General features: G+C 46.9%; 2 protein-coding genes across 4 annotated transcripts in view; one reads left to right on the top strand and one right to left on the bottom strand.

The window, feature by feature from the left end:
• The window catches only part of FLT3 (fms related receptor tyrosine kinase 3), a 54,610-nt gene that overhangs the window by 31,221 nt on the left and 9,469 nt on the right, over window positions 1–13,920 (top strand). For all 3 annotated transcript variants that reach the window (XM_082220264.1, XM_082220265.1, XM_082220266.1), the window contains exons 10-19: window positions 1,394–1,500; window positions 2,459–2,567; window positions 2,966–3,138; window positions 4,134–4,237; window positions 4,328–4,460; window positions 4,551–4,655; window positions 8,912–9,022; window positions 9,979–10,132; window positions 12,660–12,781; window positions 13,356–13,480. In XM_082220264.1, the coding sequence (XP_082076390.1) occupies window positions 1,394–1,500; window positions 2,459–2,567; window positions 2,966–3,138; window positions 4,134–4,237; window positions 4,328–4,460; window positions 4,551–4,655; window positions 8,912–9,022; window positions 9,979–10,132; window positions 12,660–12,781; window positions 13,356–13,480 (1,243 nt within the window). The remainder of the gene's footprint in view (window positions 1–1,393; window positions 1,501–2,458; window positions 2,568–2,965; window positions 3,139–4,133; window positions 4,238–4,327; window positions 4,461–4,550; window positions 4,656–8,911; window positions 9,023–9,978; window positions 10,133–12,659; window positions 12,782–13,355; window positions 13,481–13,920) is intronic.
• Window positions 3,479–12,287, bottom strand: LOC309531019 (uncharacterized protein). The gene is made up of 2 exons (XM_082220337.1): window positions 10,628–12,287; window positions 3,479–3,586 (listed from the first exon to the last, which is right to left on the bottom strand). Exon 1 carries the CDS (start codon window positions 11,916–11,918, stop codon window positions 10,992–10,994), a length of 927 nt encoding a protein of 308 aa, XP_082076463.1. The 5' UTR covers window positions 11,919–12,287; the 3' UTR covers window positions 3,479–3,586; window positions 10,628–10,991.

Raw genomic sequence — 13,920 nt, 5'->3', positions numbered from 1 at the left:
CCTGACCATTGGACCACCCTCTAAGAACAAGAGGCTGGACCAGGGGGGCCTTGGGCCTGATCCTACAGGGCTCTTTGCAGTGGCGGACCTACATTTATGGGGTCCTGAAGCTTGGACGGTCATGGGGCTCCCTTCACAACCAGCAACAAGGTCAGGGTAACCACTGTTATCTTCCTCCATGGCAGATCACCACATCCTAACATCTGTGCTACTGACTCTCAAACTTTGGGGTTGTTAAAATATAGACAACAAAAAATTAATCAATTTGAGTCGGGCAACGCAAATTGGGTCTACTAGACCCAACATTTTTAAGCAATGTAGACCAAAGTCACCTCTGGGACCTCTCTGGGGCTTCATTAGTTTCCTCTTTGACCTGTCCCTGCTTCTTTGTATGTTCTTATGCTGGCCGGGGCTGGTGAGAGCTAGACTCCACCAAGATATTGAGGATCACAGGGTCCCCTGCCCTATCTTTGCCTCAGAAGTACTGTGTGGTTGTTCTTACTGGACTAGAAAACCCCTAACCTTAGTAGAATGGGCACTGATTCCAAAGGAATTTCTTCTGTTAGCTGAGGCAGTAGCTAGTGGCCTGGTGGAGTAGAGTCACCTACTGTACCTGACCTTCTGGCAGATGAGTTGTTGCTGCTTACAGGGAGGAGAAAGGGACGTGGGTGGCGCTGTGGGTTAAACCACAGAGCCTAGGACTTGCCGATCAGAAGGTTGGTGGTTTGAATCCCCGCGATGGGCTGAGCTCCCGTTGCTCGGTCCCAGCTCCTGCCAACCTAGCAGTTTGAAAGCGCGTCAAGTAGATAAATAGGTACCGCTCTGGCGGGAAGGTAAACGGTGTTTCCGTGCGCTGCTCTGGTTCGCCAGAAGCTGCTTGGTCATTGGCTCCCTCAGCCAATAAAGTGAGATGAACCCCGCAACCCCAGAGTTGGCTACAACTGGACCTAATGGTCAGGGGTCCCTTTACCTTTACCTTACAGGGAGGAGAGGGGGAAAGGATAATGTTGTGGGGAGCGCAGCACAGTGCAAATGTACCACAGAGCCAATCTAGTGCTCTTACTCATGCATATTCACTGTGCTCCCCTCCTTCTCCTTCCAATAAGCAGCAGTGACTCACCTGCTTGGAGGTTAGGTAAATGTCCCTGCCCTACCATGCTGTCTGCTACTGAGTTGATGAACCTCTTTCCAGAACTAATGTTTTCAAGGTGAGGGCACCATTCCTATTCATGGAAGAGGGCACCGATGTAGCTTGGCCACGATGCTATACTGGGTTCTCATTCTTTGATAGCTGCCTAGTTTGGTTTAAAAACAACCACCACCTTTTAAATCGCAAATGCATATGGATACATGCTTGGGTGACTCTTCCTTCCTTCCTTCCTTTGTGAAACAGCATCTCTTCAAAATTCTGTGACCATAAGGACAAACCAGGGGAATATGTGTTCTACGCAGAAAATGACGATTTGTCTGTGAGCAGGACATTAAAACTCTACGTGAAAAGTGAGTTTAAAAGAGAGAGGGAGGGAGAGAACAGATTTGAAATGCCTGCCTCCTTGCTGCTGTTGCTTGTTTGTTCTTCTTCTTGTGAGGGTTGGGAGACAAATGCAATTCAGTTTGCATTTAAAGCTAAACCCACCTTATTCTCACTTCCTGAAAGCAAAAACACAGCCATCCTCTGAAATTTGCACTTTCTCTGAATTTTGCAATGCCATTCTCCAACCACGTAGTGTACACAAAAAAGCATTATGCAGGTTAAAGTGTGAAAAATAACAACAACAAAAAGTGCATTGCATTATGGGAAATTGCTCTGCAAAAATGTGAATACTTAACCAACTACAATTCCCAAGATTTTCAGAAGCCTTGTGCTTTAAATGTACATTGTGTACGCAGCCCAAGAGAGGCCTGGCTCAAGGAGAGAGATACCCTCACCCGCAGCCTTACATCACATACCCTCCAACACTTTGAAGCCAAAATCTGGGACACAAAATCTTCCCATTTTTTTATCATGAGAGCATGGTGGCCATTTGGAGTTCATCTCCACTTTCAGGCTGAGAGCTAGCATTTGTCTGCAGACAGCTTTTGTGGGTCATGTGGTCAGCATGACTAAACCGCTTCTGGTGCACAGAACATGGTGACGAGTGCCAGAGCACATGGAAACACTGTTTACCTTCCTGCTGCAGCGGTACCTATTTATCTACTTGTGCTGGTATGCTTTTGAACTGCTAGGTTGGCAGAAGCTAGGACAAAGCAATGGGAACTCACCCCGTTGTGCGGATTCAAACTGCCAACCTTACGATCGGCAAGCCCAAGAAGCTTGCTGGTTTAGACCACAGCGCCACCCGTGTCCTGCAGGTCATGTATTTATGGGGAGGCTCAAAGTATAGGGAGTCTTGTTCTGATGGAGTTCAGGAATTCTTGTTCTAAAGTGCTCTGTGCTGTTCTGCTGTATCTTTTGCAGGGAAACCTGTTTTAAAAATGTACAAGACATCAACTCGGATTTCTTGCGCGGCTGAGAGCAGGCCTGCAGCATCTTGGGTCTGGAGACAGTGTCGGGACGAGAAATCAAAGTAAATAAAGATGTTGATGGCCTTTTCCACGGATGTTAGTGGCTGCATTTTTAAAAGCAGCTGAGATGCTGTGGTGTGGTTTAAGATTCTGCAAGAAGTTCTGTTTGCGGCACCAGCAAAGATCCCTCTCATCCAAGCTCCCCATTTACCTGTGCTATACCTGACATCATATATGGTTTCCCACCCTTGTTCCAGCCCATAGTATGTTTATCTAAACACATCTGTTAAATACAAATTATCTGTGAGCTAAAAAAGCTAAGTGATCAGCTTCTCCATTCCTACACAGCTACTGAAAGAACATTAAGATATATGCAGCACACACTTCTGATGATGCCCTTGACTTTTTTAGATGTTTGGGTAAAAAATGAAAAACGTAAATGGCTCTCTTCTCCCCACAGTTGCACAGAAATCGCAGGTGGAATATCAGACAACACGTATGACGGAAATACTTTTGGTTTCCAGATTGTAAACAGCACTTTAGATCTATCGGAAGTAGAAGACAGATTTTACGTAGAGTGCTGTGCCAACAATTCAGTGGGCTTTGACTGTGAAACAAGCTTAATTGAAAAAGGTATTGTATGGAGGTGCCTGTAAAAATGGATTTGGCAGTCTGTGTAAGGAGGAATAGCCAACGTGGTACCCTCCAGATGTTTCCGAATTGCAGCTCCCATTAGCTTCAGCCAGAATAGTGAATGGATGATGGGAACTGCAGCCCAATAACATCTGTGACATGTTGTGGAAAAGGGGAGAGGTTTGCACTTTCTCAGGCAATTGGCAAGAATTGCTTATATGCAACAGCTGGATTTAAGAGTCCCAAAGAGATCTGCCCCCATGGAACTTTGAACAAACTATGCATTTTTACTAACCTGACTTTGAACTTCAGTTGAGTTTTCAAGACCCAAGTCCTTTGCCTCTGATCCCATGATGTGCTGGAACCATGGGAACGCCGCCTTTGGGTTGCTGAGTTGTATATTGTCTCCCCACCATTTTCTTATTGTGCTATGCCTTCATGGTAAACCCTAAGACAAGTCACAGTTTGCATTTTACAAGTGGGAAACTGAGACTAGAAGATAGTGGTTAGACCAAGGCGTCTCAGTGATGCCACAGAAGTGGTGGGTGGGACTCACTTAAACCTGGATCTCTTAAATTTCAATATAAATGATTGTTCATCTGGGAACACACTGACCTCTAAAGAATAATACTGTGCTCACCAAAAAAAGGAAGCACGATAGGTTTTAATCTGTCTCATTTATGGGTATTGTGTGGTGGTTTGTTTTAATGTTGCTATTGGCTTGTTTCTATGAATGACTCCAACATCCTTCTATTTGCTCTGTGGGAGCCACGTTATAATTCAAAGCATGGGCTCCATGCTAAATTCCATGGTATGTAAAAATATATTAAATGTTTGTAACTTCAGAGATGAGTCCTGTGGCACCCTGAAGACCAACATCTCTATTGCGGCATGAGCTTTTGTAGATAAGACCATGTTTCATCACATGTGCAAAGTCATTTTATCTTTAACGATACAATGAAGTGCTTAACAACCCACCTCTCTTCAAATTGCAGGAGAACATCCCCTGTCCGATAATGTTGCATTATATGCAACTGCTGGAGTCTGCTTTTCGGTCATTGCTGTGTTGTGTGTCTTAATTTGCCAAAACTACAAAAAGGTAACAGCTGAACCCAATGTCTGTCTTTTTCACTTTGCTCTGTTACCTTGAATGTCCTTTTCACTATTCCTCTTTTCCCATTCCCTGTAGCAATCGAGGTACAAAAGCCAGCTGCAGATGATACAGATGGTTGGATCTTCCTCTAACGAATACATCTACGTGGATTTCAGTGAGGTCGAGTATGAGCTCAAGTGGGAGTTTCCCAGAGAAAATCTGGAATTTGGTGAGTTTGGTGGCACTCATCGTAAGATTAGCAAGCGCATCACCAAACTGCAAGATGAGGAGGACATGTTCATTTCCCTTTTTCTTGTAGGGCAAGAACTTGGTTCCGGTGCTTTTGGGAAAGTGGTGAATGCCACGGCATATGGAATTAGTGAAACGGGAGTGTCTGTCCAGGTCGCAGTCAAGATGCTAAAAGGTAGTCTATCCATGTATGTTGTAATGCAGGGATGAGGAATCTGTGGCCCTCCAAAGATCCTTGGACTCCTTTATAACTGACTATTGGCTGTGTTTGCTGGAGAGGATGGGAGCTGGAGTCACAGAATCGTAGAATTTTAGTGTTGGAAGGGACCCCAAGGGTCATCCAGCCCAACCCCCTGCAATGCAGGCATCTCGACTAAAGCATCCAGGACAGATGGCCATCCAACCTCTACTTAAAAACCTCCAAGGAAGGAGAGTCCACCACCTCCCGAGGGAATTTGTTCCACTGTCTCACTGTCAGAAAGTTTTTCCATATGTTTAGTTGGAATCTCCTTTCTTGTAACTTGAAGCCATTGGTTCAAGTCCTACCCTCCAGAGCAGGAGAAAACAAGCATGCTCCCTCCTCCATGTGACAGCCCTTGAGATATTTGAAGATGGTTATCATATCTCCTCTCAGTCTCCTCTTTTCTAGCCTAAACATACCCATCAACTGCATCAACATTTTATCTATATCTATATCTATATCTATATCTATATCTATATCATCTATATCTATATCTATCTAGCTCCCTCTCTCTATTTTATCCTGACGACAACCCAGTAAGGTAGACTAAGGGTTTGTGATGGGCCCAAGGTCACCCAGTGAGTTTTCTGGCTGAGTGGGGATTTGAACTCTGCTCTCCCAGGTCCTAGCCTAGCACTCTAACCACTACACCACACTGGCTCTCATCTGGAGGCCCACAAGTTTCACACTCCTGCTATAAAGACTGTAACCTGTTCTTGATTTGGAGGGGGGAAGCCTATATTCAATTCAGTGTCTGGGGTGCTTGTCTGGAAGCACGATCAAGGCAGAGCGGGCCGACCCAACCGCCATTCACAGTGAAGAGGTGAGGCAAGGTGACAAGGGTCATTAGGTTGCTTGGTCTGACATCAGCTTCATCTACTCTGTAGAGACAAATTACTCAGGCTGAAGAAACAGAATCTAGGGATTTAGAAAGGTCAAGTGAAACTCCTGTTGGTGCCCTGCCTTGCATCGCCTGGCAACTGCTGAGTCAGCAAGCCGCAGGATCTACTTCTGACCCAGCTGCATTGGCGACACCCAAGCGGAGCAGATCCCTGGCAAACAGCTCCCTCTTCTGACAACTTGCTGTGGTGGCACAGAGAGAAAAGCACTTGAGTCGGACTCTGAAAGATGCCCAATCCTGTTTCCTTATAGTGAGCCCTTGCATGAGTGCTTAACTGTGCTTAATGTGCTGGTCCCAGGGGTAACCCAAGAAACGCGGTCCAGGTCCAGTCCAGAATCCAAAGGTTCCACTAGGAGTCATTCCGACAGGGCCAAGGCAGGACATGAGGCAGAAAACCAGGGAAGGACAGGTACAGGATCTCAGGCAGGATCTGGCAATCAGCAATGTTGCTCCCACAACCTGGGGCGGGGTCCAACAGCCTTTTATCTTTGTTGGGGTAATGGCTGGTCCTGATACCCCGGCGACTCACCTCCTCCTGCGAGTACTCAGGTCTCTCCTTCTCTCAGACCTTAGTCTCTGCAGCTCGGGAGACGTTGGTGGGTTACTAGACCCAGGGGCCGCCTCAGCCTCCGCTGACCAAACTGGTAGTGGAGCAGCTGTAAGTGATGGCCCGGCTGGAGGCAATCCCCGCATCTGGAGCCAGGGCAGACTCAGGCCCCTGACTTGGCCCAGCTGGTGTTTGTTGCAGGGGAACCTGTACAGACTGGGACTCTTCAGGATCAGGCCCCAGACTTTGTTCAGATGATGCCTGAGGCAAAGGATCCAGTGCAGACTGAGACTCCTCTGGTTCTGAGTCCGAATCCCAGGCCATCACACTTAAGAACATAGGAAGAGCCAGACTGGATCCAGCCAAAGGCCCATCTAGTCTATCATCTTGTTCTCATAGTGGTCAACCAGATGTATCTGAGAAGACCAAAAGCAAGACCCAAGCACAACAACGCTCTCCCCTTTTATGATTCCCCGCAACTGGCATTCTAGAGGCACGATGCCTCTGACAGTGGAGGTAGATACATAGCTAGCCATTAGCATTTCAAAACATCTGCAGACTCTGATTTTTCTCCTACGAGTTTGTGCACACTCGTGTTGTTTGAGGGGTGCCACAGGGTTCTTTCTTGGGCCCGGTCTTATTCAACATCTTTATCAACGACTTGGATGATGGACTCAAGGGCATCCTGATCAAATTTACAGATGACACCAAACTGGGAGGGGTGGCTAACACCCCAGAGGACAGGATCACACTTCAAAACGACCTTGACAGATTAGAGAACTGGGCAAAAACAAACAAGATGAACTTTAACAGGGAGAAATGTAAAGTATTGCACTTGGGCAAAAAAAATGAGAGGCACAAATACAAGATGGGTGACACCTGGCTTGAGAGCAGTACATGTGAAAAGGATCTAGGAGTCTTGGTTGACCACAAACTTGACATGAGCCAACAATGTGACGCGGCAGCTAAAAAAGCCAATGCAATTCTGGGCTGCATCAATAGGAGTATAGCATCTAGATCAAGGGAAGTAATAGTGCCACTGTATTCTGCTCTGGTCAGACCTCACCTGGAGTACTGTGTCCAGTTCTGGGCACCACAGTTCAAGAAGGACAATGACAAGCTGGAACGTGTCCAGAGGAGGGCAACCAAAATGGTCAAAGGCCTGGAAACGATGCCTTATGAGGAACGGCTAAGGGAGCTGGGCATGTTTAGCCTGGAGAAGAGGAGGTTAAGGGGTGATATGATAGCCATGTTCAAATATATAAAAGGATGTCGCGTAGAGGAGGGAGAAAGGTTGTTTTCTGCTGCTCCAGAGAAGCGGACACGGAGCAATGGATCCAAACTACAAGAAAGAAGATTCCACCTAAACATTAGGAAGAACTTCCTGACAGTAAGAGCTGTTCGACAGTGGAATTTGCTGCCAAGGAGTGTGGTGGAGTCTCCTACTTTGGAGGTCTTTAAGCAGAGGCTTGACAACCATACGTCAGGAGTGCTCTGATGGTGTTTCCTGCTTGGCAGGGGGTTGGACTCGATGGCCCTTGTGGTCTCTTCCAACTCTATGATTCTATGATTCTATGATTCTATTGCAATCCAAAGTTTCTGGTGGCATGTCTTCCCTCTCTTTGCTGTAGGACTATTATGTGTGATGCAGCTGTGTCACAGTTGTGAGTAGGTGGTCATGTATCGGAGAACAGTCCTTTATTTGAAAGAGTCCTTTGTCTGAAGAGCTGCCTAATCCAAAGCTTAAATTGCTTGTAGTTTTCAGAACATGGTGGTGATTCTGAGGATGACGTCAGCACCGAAGCAAAGAAACCATTAAAATGTGAATTATGTTTGGGCTTTGATTTGCGGAACATCAAGCAAAAGTCCCTGGATATCTGACATCATCTCCCACAGAAGCCAGGGATGTTTTTTTCAGACCTATGCTGGCCATTATGGCTGCATACACAACATGCATTTCAATCACAGTTAAAGTACACACAGCTAAAGTACGTTTCCTGGGAAATGTTCCTTATAGTTATTCCTATGAACAGCAAGTAAGTCCCATTCCATGGAGGTTGATCCATTAAGGTGAATGGGGCATTGCCTCACCAAGGACAATCTGCCCTTAGCCAGCCCCCACCTCCTCCTTACTTACTTCCAACCAATCCAGGGGATGTTACTAGCTGGCTGGCTGTCAACTCCTCATTAGCCTCAGTGTTGCCTTTGTAGAACTCATCAGGGAGGAGGTTCAGGTTGTCTCTGCCTATCATTGGCTCTGACTTCACCATCATTTCCTGTTGGCTGCTCTGGTCTTCTGCTCCACCAACCCCAGTGGGCACCAGCCTCCCCTGGCCCCATTGACTTCACTTTCAAGTAACCCCTCATACGGCTGAGCTCTTGGAGGAAGTGTAATCCCATTCTGCTTTCCATGCATTGGATTGATCTCCATCTATTACCATACCAAATTACTGCGTCTGCTGCTACAGCTAAAGTCGACCTATACAGTGGTCTTAAGTTTAGGATTTAGCATTGTGCACTGAGAATCTAAAGCCGTTTCCCTCATCCTAGTGCTTTCCAGGCAGTGCTGGACTACAGCTCCCATCAAGTCAGCATGGTCAGTGGTGATGGGTGATGAGAGTTGTAGTCCAAATCTCTGAAGGTTGGAGGAGGCTGATCCTAAATCCCTAAATTGCATGGACTTAATCGCCCTTCCCAGTATAGGCAAATATAACTACACTTCTGTTGCTGTTGCATTTACAGACAAATACAGCTCTTCCGAAAAAGATGCTCTAATGACAGAACTCAAGATGATGACTCGCATTGGCAGTCATGAAAACATTGTGAATCTGCTTGGAGCTTGTACCGTATCAGGTAAGGAGCTGAACAGCCAGTGGGTAAAGCCATCTATTTATGCTGGACCTTCCAATGTGACCTCTTTTTGCCTGGGTTGAGTACCCAAATGTAGAATTAGCATTGGCCTGTTGTGCCTGTAGCTCCTGTCCAATGGAATGAAAATTCACATTTAGGGGATCTGCTGAGTCTTTGATGGAACTCGGGAGACCATAGATCAGTGCCAGAGCACCTGATTTGCTTGCAGAAGGTTTCAGGTTCTGTTTCTGGCATCTCCAGTTAAGAGGATCAGGCAACAGGTGTTGGGATAAACTTCCCTCTGTCTGAGACCCCGGAGAGCCACTGCCAGTCCGAGTAGACACTACTGGGCTAGATAGCTATACAGACCTTTAGTCTGATCTAGTAGGCAGCAGTTTCCTATGTCCCAAATGGCCTTTCTGCTGTAACTACCAAGGGTCTGGGCAGCCACTCTGGGCAGCTTCCAACAAAATGCAGAAAAAACAGCAGCAGCAGCAACAACAACAACAACAAACATCAAACATTAATAGCTTCCCTAAGAGGGTGGCCTTCAGAAGTCTATGAAAAATTATATAGTTGTTTAGCTCTTTGACATCTAATGGGAGCAAAATCCACAGGGTGGACGCCACTACCGAGAAGGCCCTCTGTCTGGTTCCCAGTAACTTCACTTCTTGCAATGAGAGAACTGCCAGAAGGCCCTTGGAGCTGAACCTCAGTGTCCGGGCTGAACAATGGGGGTGGAGATGCTCCTTCGGGTATACTAGGCCAAGGTTGTTTAGGGCTTGAAAGCTCAACACCAACACTTTGAATTGTGCTCGGAAATGTACTGGGAGCCAATGTAGATTTTTTTAAGGACTGGTGTTATGTGGCCCCAGTGGCTCCTCCCAGTTGCTTCCTTTTTCACTGTTTGCTATCTGGTATCTGAGTAACAGATTTTTATTTTTTAAAAAACTTTCCAGGACCAGTTTACTTGATTTTTGAATACTGTTGCTATGGAGACCTTTTGAACTACTTGCGGAGCAAACGAGACAGATTCCACAAGACCTTGACTGATGTCTTCCGACAGCACAATTTCAGCTTTTACCACAATTTCCCACAGTACACAAACTCAAGGTAAGGAGCACTGAGCCAGTTGTGGCTTGGGCAAAGTGATGCGTTAGAGGCCCTTGTGTGCCAAGCAAAGGGGGAGGGAATAGTGCCGCCCGCTCTCCTTGGCGGGGCTGTGGCACGCGAGGAAGCTGCCAAGGCAGCTCTCTCATGCCCGACCACTACAGCTCCATTCATGGGTCAAGCCCGAACTGGGGATGCAGTGGGCTTTCTCCACACCACGCTTCCCTTGGGGGCGTTCCCCACATGCCCATCCCGGGTGGTTGTAGCATACACCTCTGTGGTGGTGATGGGGTCTTCCCCATAGCATTAGCCACCTGAGACAGCTGCCTCACTCTGCCTAATGGTAGCACAGGCCCAGCAGGCAGATTCATGCAGATAGTAGTCCAGTGGAAGAATCTGATCATTTCCCTCAACGACAGGTTACCTAGACTGAGGGAAAGTATCAATTCTGGAGGCTTTATATTAACCACCAGCAGCTGATTGGTTCTCTAGTGTCACCTGACTCATTGGGCCAGTGGTTCTGCCTTCTGATCAGCAGTCCTGGCAGTGCAAGGAGGCTGTAGCTGATCTGCATTGTTCCTTGTTCGCATCTCCTGACAACAACTCACAGGGCCAAGTTGCTAGGGTGACATAATAATAATAATAATAATAATAATAATAATAATAATAAATTTATTTATACCCCAGCCAGAGCCGGGCTCAGGGTGGCTAACACCAGTAAAATTATAATAAAAACATAATGGGGGGGGGGGTCGGGAGAAAAAAAACAATTTAAAATACGGGTTAAAATACAATTTAAAATGCAGCCTCATTTTAATAGTAGCCCATAGATCAAAACCATAAGGGGAGGGAAACATAAGGGTCAGACTGAGTCCAAACCAAAGGCCAGGTGGAACAGCTCTGTCTTGAAGGCCCTGCGGAAAGATGTCAAGTCCCACAGGGCCCTAGTCTCTTGTGACAGAGCATTCCACCAAGTTGGAGCCAGTACTAAAAAGGCCCTGGCCCTAGCTGAGACCAATCTAACCACCTTGCGACTTAGGACCTCCAAAGTGTTGTCATTTTTGGACCTTAAGGTCCTCTGTGGGGCATACCAGGAGAGGCGGTCCCGTAGGTACGAGGGTCCTAGGCCATATAGGGCTTTAAAGGTCAAAACCAGCACCTTAAACCTGACCCTGTACTCCACTGGGAGCCAGTGCAGTTGGTAAAGCACTGGATGAATGTGATCCCGCGGCAAGGACCCCGTAAGGAGCCTCGCTGCGACATTCTGCACCCGCTGGAGTTTCTGGGTCAGCTTCAAGGGCAGCCCCACGTAGAGCAAGTTACAATAATCAAGCCTGGAGATGACTGTCGCATGGATCACTGTGGCCACATCTGGGCAAGAAAGGTAAGAGACCAACTGCTTAATACGGTGGAGATGGAAAAATGCCACCTTTGCTGTGGCTGCAACCTTCGCCTCCATGGAAAGGGAGGCGTCAGAGGTTACACCCAAGCTCTTGACAGAAGGCGCTGGCACTAATTGAACCCCCGCAATAGATGGAAGTTGGTCCCCCAACCCCATGTCATCCTGACCCAGCCAGAGGACCTCTGTCTTCAAAGGATTTAAGTTTGACTGGCTCCCACGCAGCCATCCAGCCACAGCTTCCAAACATCTGGTCAGTGTGTCTGGGGCTGAGTCAGGGCGGCTGTCCATCAACAGATAAAGCTGGGCGTCATCAGCATATTGATGACAACCCAGCCCAAAGCTCCCGACAATCTGGGCAAGGGGGCGCATAAAGATATTAAAAAGCATCGGGGAAAGGATCGCACCCTGCGGGACTCCACACACCAAGGAGTGCCATGGTGACAACTCCCTCCCTAGCGCCACCCTCTATCCCCGACCTGAGATAAAGGAGCGCAGCCATTGTCGGACTATGCCCTGAATCCCCACGTCAGCAAGGCGGTGGTCCAAAAGTTTGTGATCAACCATGTCGAAGGCTGCTGACAGATCTAAAAGAATCAGCAATCCCGACCCGCCTTAATCCATCTGCCTACGGAAATCATCTGTTAGGGCGACCAAACTTGTCTCGGTCCCGTAACCAGGGCGAAAACCGGATTGAAATGAATCCAGAGACGATGTTTCATCCAGAAACCCACCAAGCTGTTTGACAACTGCTCTCTCAATTACCTTACCCAGGTAAGGTCCCTATATGATATAGTTTGAGAACCACATCTGCATGGAAAAGCCACAAGAGATTGGCTGCTTTCATTTCTGCTGTGTATTGAACCTGATCAAGTCAAAACTGTCACACATCCTCTTTCAAAGACTCTGCTGTTTAAATTGAATGCATGCTATCGTGATGAATTCTGCAAGTGAAAAATTCTAAGCACAACACAATCCAAATGTTTATTTTTTTTAAAAAAATAATAATGTATTTACACAGATTTTAATTTCTATTTATTTGGGTTCATTCTATTGATTTGTGTTCATTCTTATGGATGTCATTTTACTATAGCAACCCCTTTTTCTTAAAAAAAAAAAAATCTTTTTCAGAAATGAATATATACTAAGAAATGGATCATATATTCCAAAGGATGACTTTGGAAACACATCTGCAAAAAAAGACTTAGATTTGGCCTCTAAATTGTGCAGAATTGCCCTGCTTGCTGAGGAAGGTAAGAAATCAAAGTCTCCTTTTGGGTTGTAATCATAGGCGCCGACTCCATGGGGCTTGAGGGGGCTTGAGCCCCCTCAAAAAATTTTGGGGGGGGGCTCAGCCCCCCCAATAATCTCGGGCGCCGCCGCCGTCCCCCGCCTCCTCCCCACCTGCTCCCTCGCCAGCCAGCCAGCCAGCCGCGCGCCCTAGCCGGAGAGCCCCGGCCGTCCCCCGCGAGAACAGGGGAATCCCCGGGGGCGGGGGCTCCTGCCTCTAGCCCCAGGTTTCCCGCCTATCAGCTGTTCCGGAGCTGATTAATAGGCAGCAGCACGCTCTCCCCTATTCTCTCACGAGGGGGCGGCGCCACTTTATTTGCATATTCATGAGCTTATTTGCATATTCATGAGCTTATTTACATTTCACGAGCTTTCCCGGGCCCCCCCAATATTTTTTATAAGTCCGCGTCCCTGGTTGTAATTGTGGGCTTTTTAAAAAAATGGTCTGAAGTAATGTAGTCATTTGGCAAACAATACTAGTGACAGAAACTCAAGCCTTAGCGAAATAAAGCTCTTGCCATTGTTTTTCACTTGTAGAAGGAATGAAATATGTGAACAGGGGAATAGATGATGAAGAGGACCTCAATGTGCTGACTTTTGAAGACCTTCTCTCCTTCGCATATCAAGTTGCCAAAGGAATGGAGTTTCTGGAATCAAAATCAGTAAGCATGATGTGTGAAAATTTGTTCAGATGATAAAGAGAACAAAAATGCATACAGTGGTCCAAATCCTATTACCTCCTCTCCTCTCCAGCTGGATGTTCCAGCTCAGAACTACAAAAAAATAAAATACTTAATTAGAAATGGACTTTTATGAGAGAAATACGTTTTTCTGGTGTGTGTGTAAATACTAGGACCAGCCCCAACATTAGGCAGAATGAGATGATTGCCTCAGGTGGCAAATGCTGTGAAGCAGGGAACGCTGGCGAGATGTTGGAGGACAGTTTCATGTTGTTGATAAAACCTGCCTTATGTCCTCTAAGGAAGACTGCTGCCCTCAGGAGGTTACTGTCCCATCGCCAGTCTAATCAGCTTCTTCACATGGAATAAGGGTGCTTTCTTGCCCTTTGCTTCAGGCATCAGAATGTTTTAGGTCAGTCCTG

Source organism: Podarcis vaucheri (assembly GCF_965113315.1).
Source record: "Podarcis vaucheri genome assembly, chromosome: 4".
NCBI lineage: Eukaryota > Metazoa > Chordata > Lepidosauria > Squamata > Lacertidae > Podarcis > Podarcis vaucheri.
Note: the sequence above shows the minus strand (reverse complement) of the source record. Positions and strands in the feature narration are given on the sequence as shown.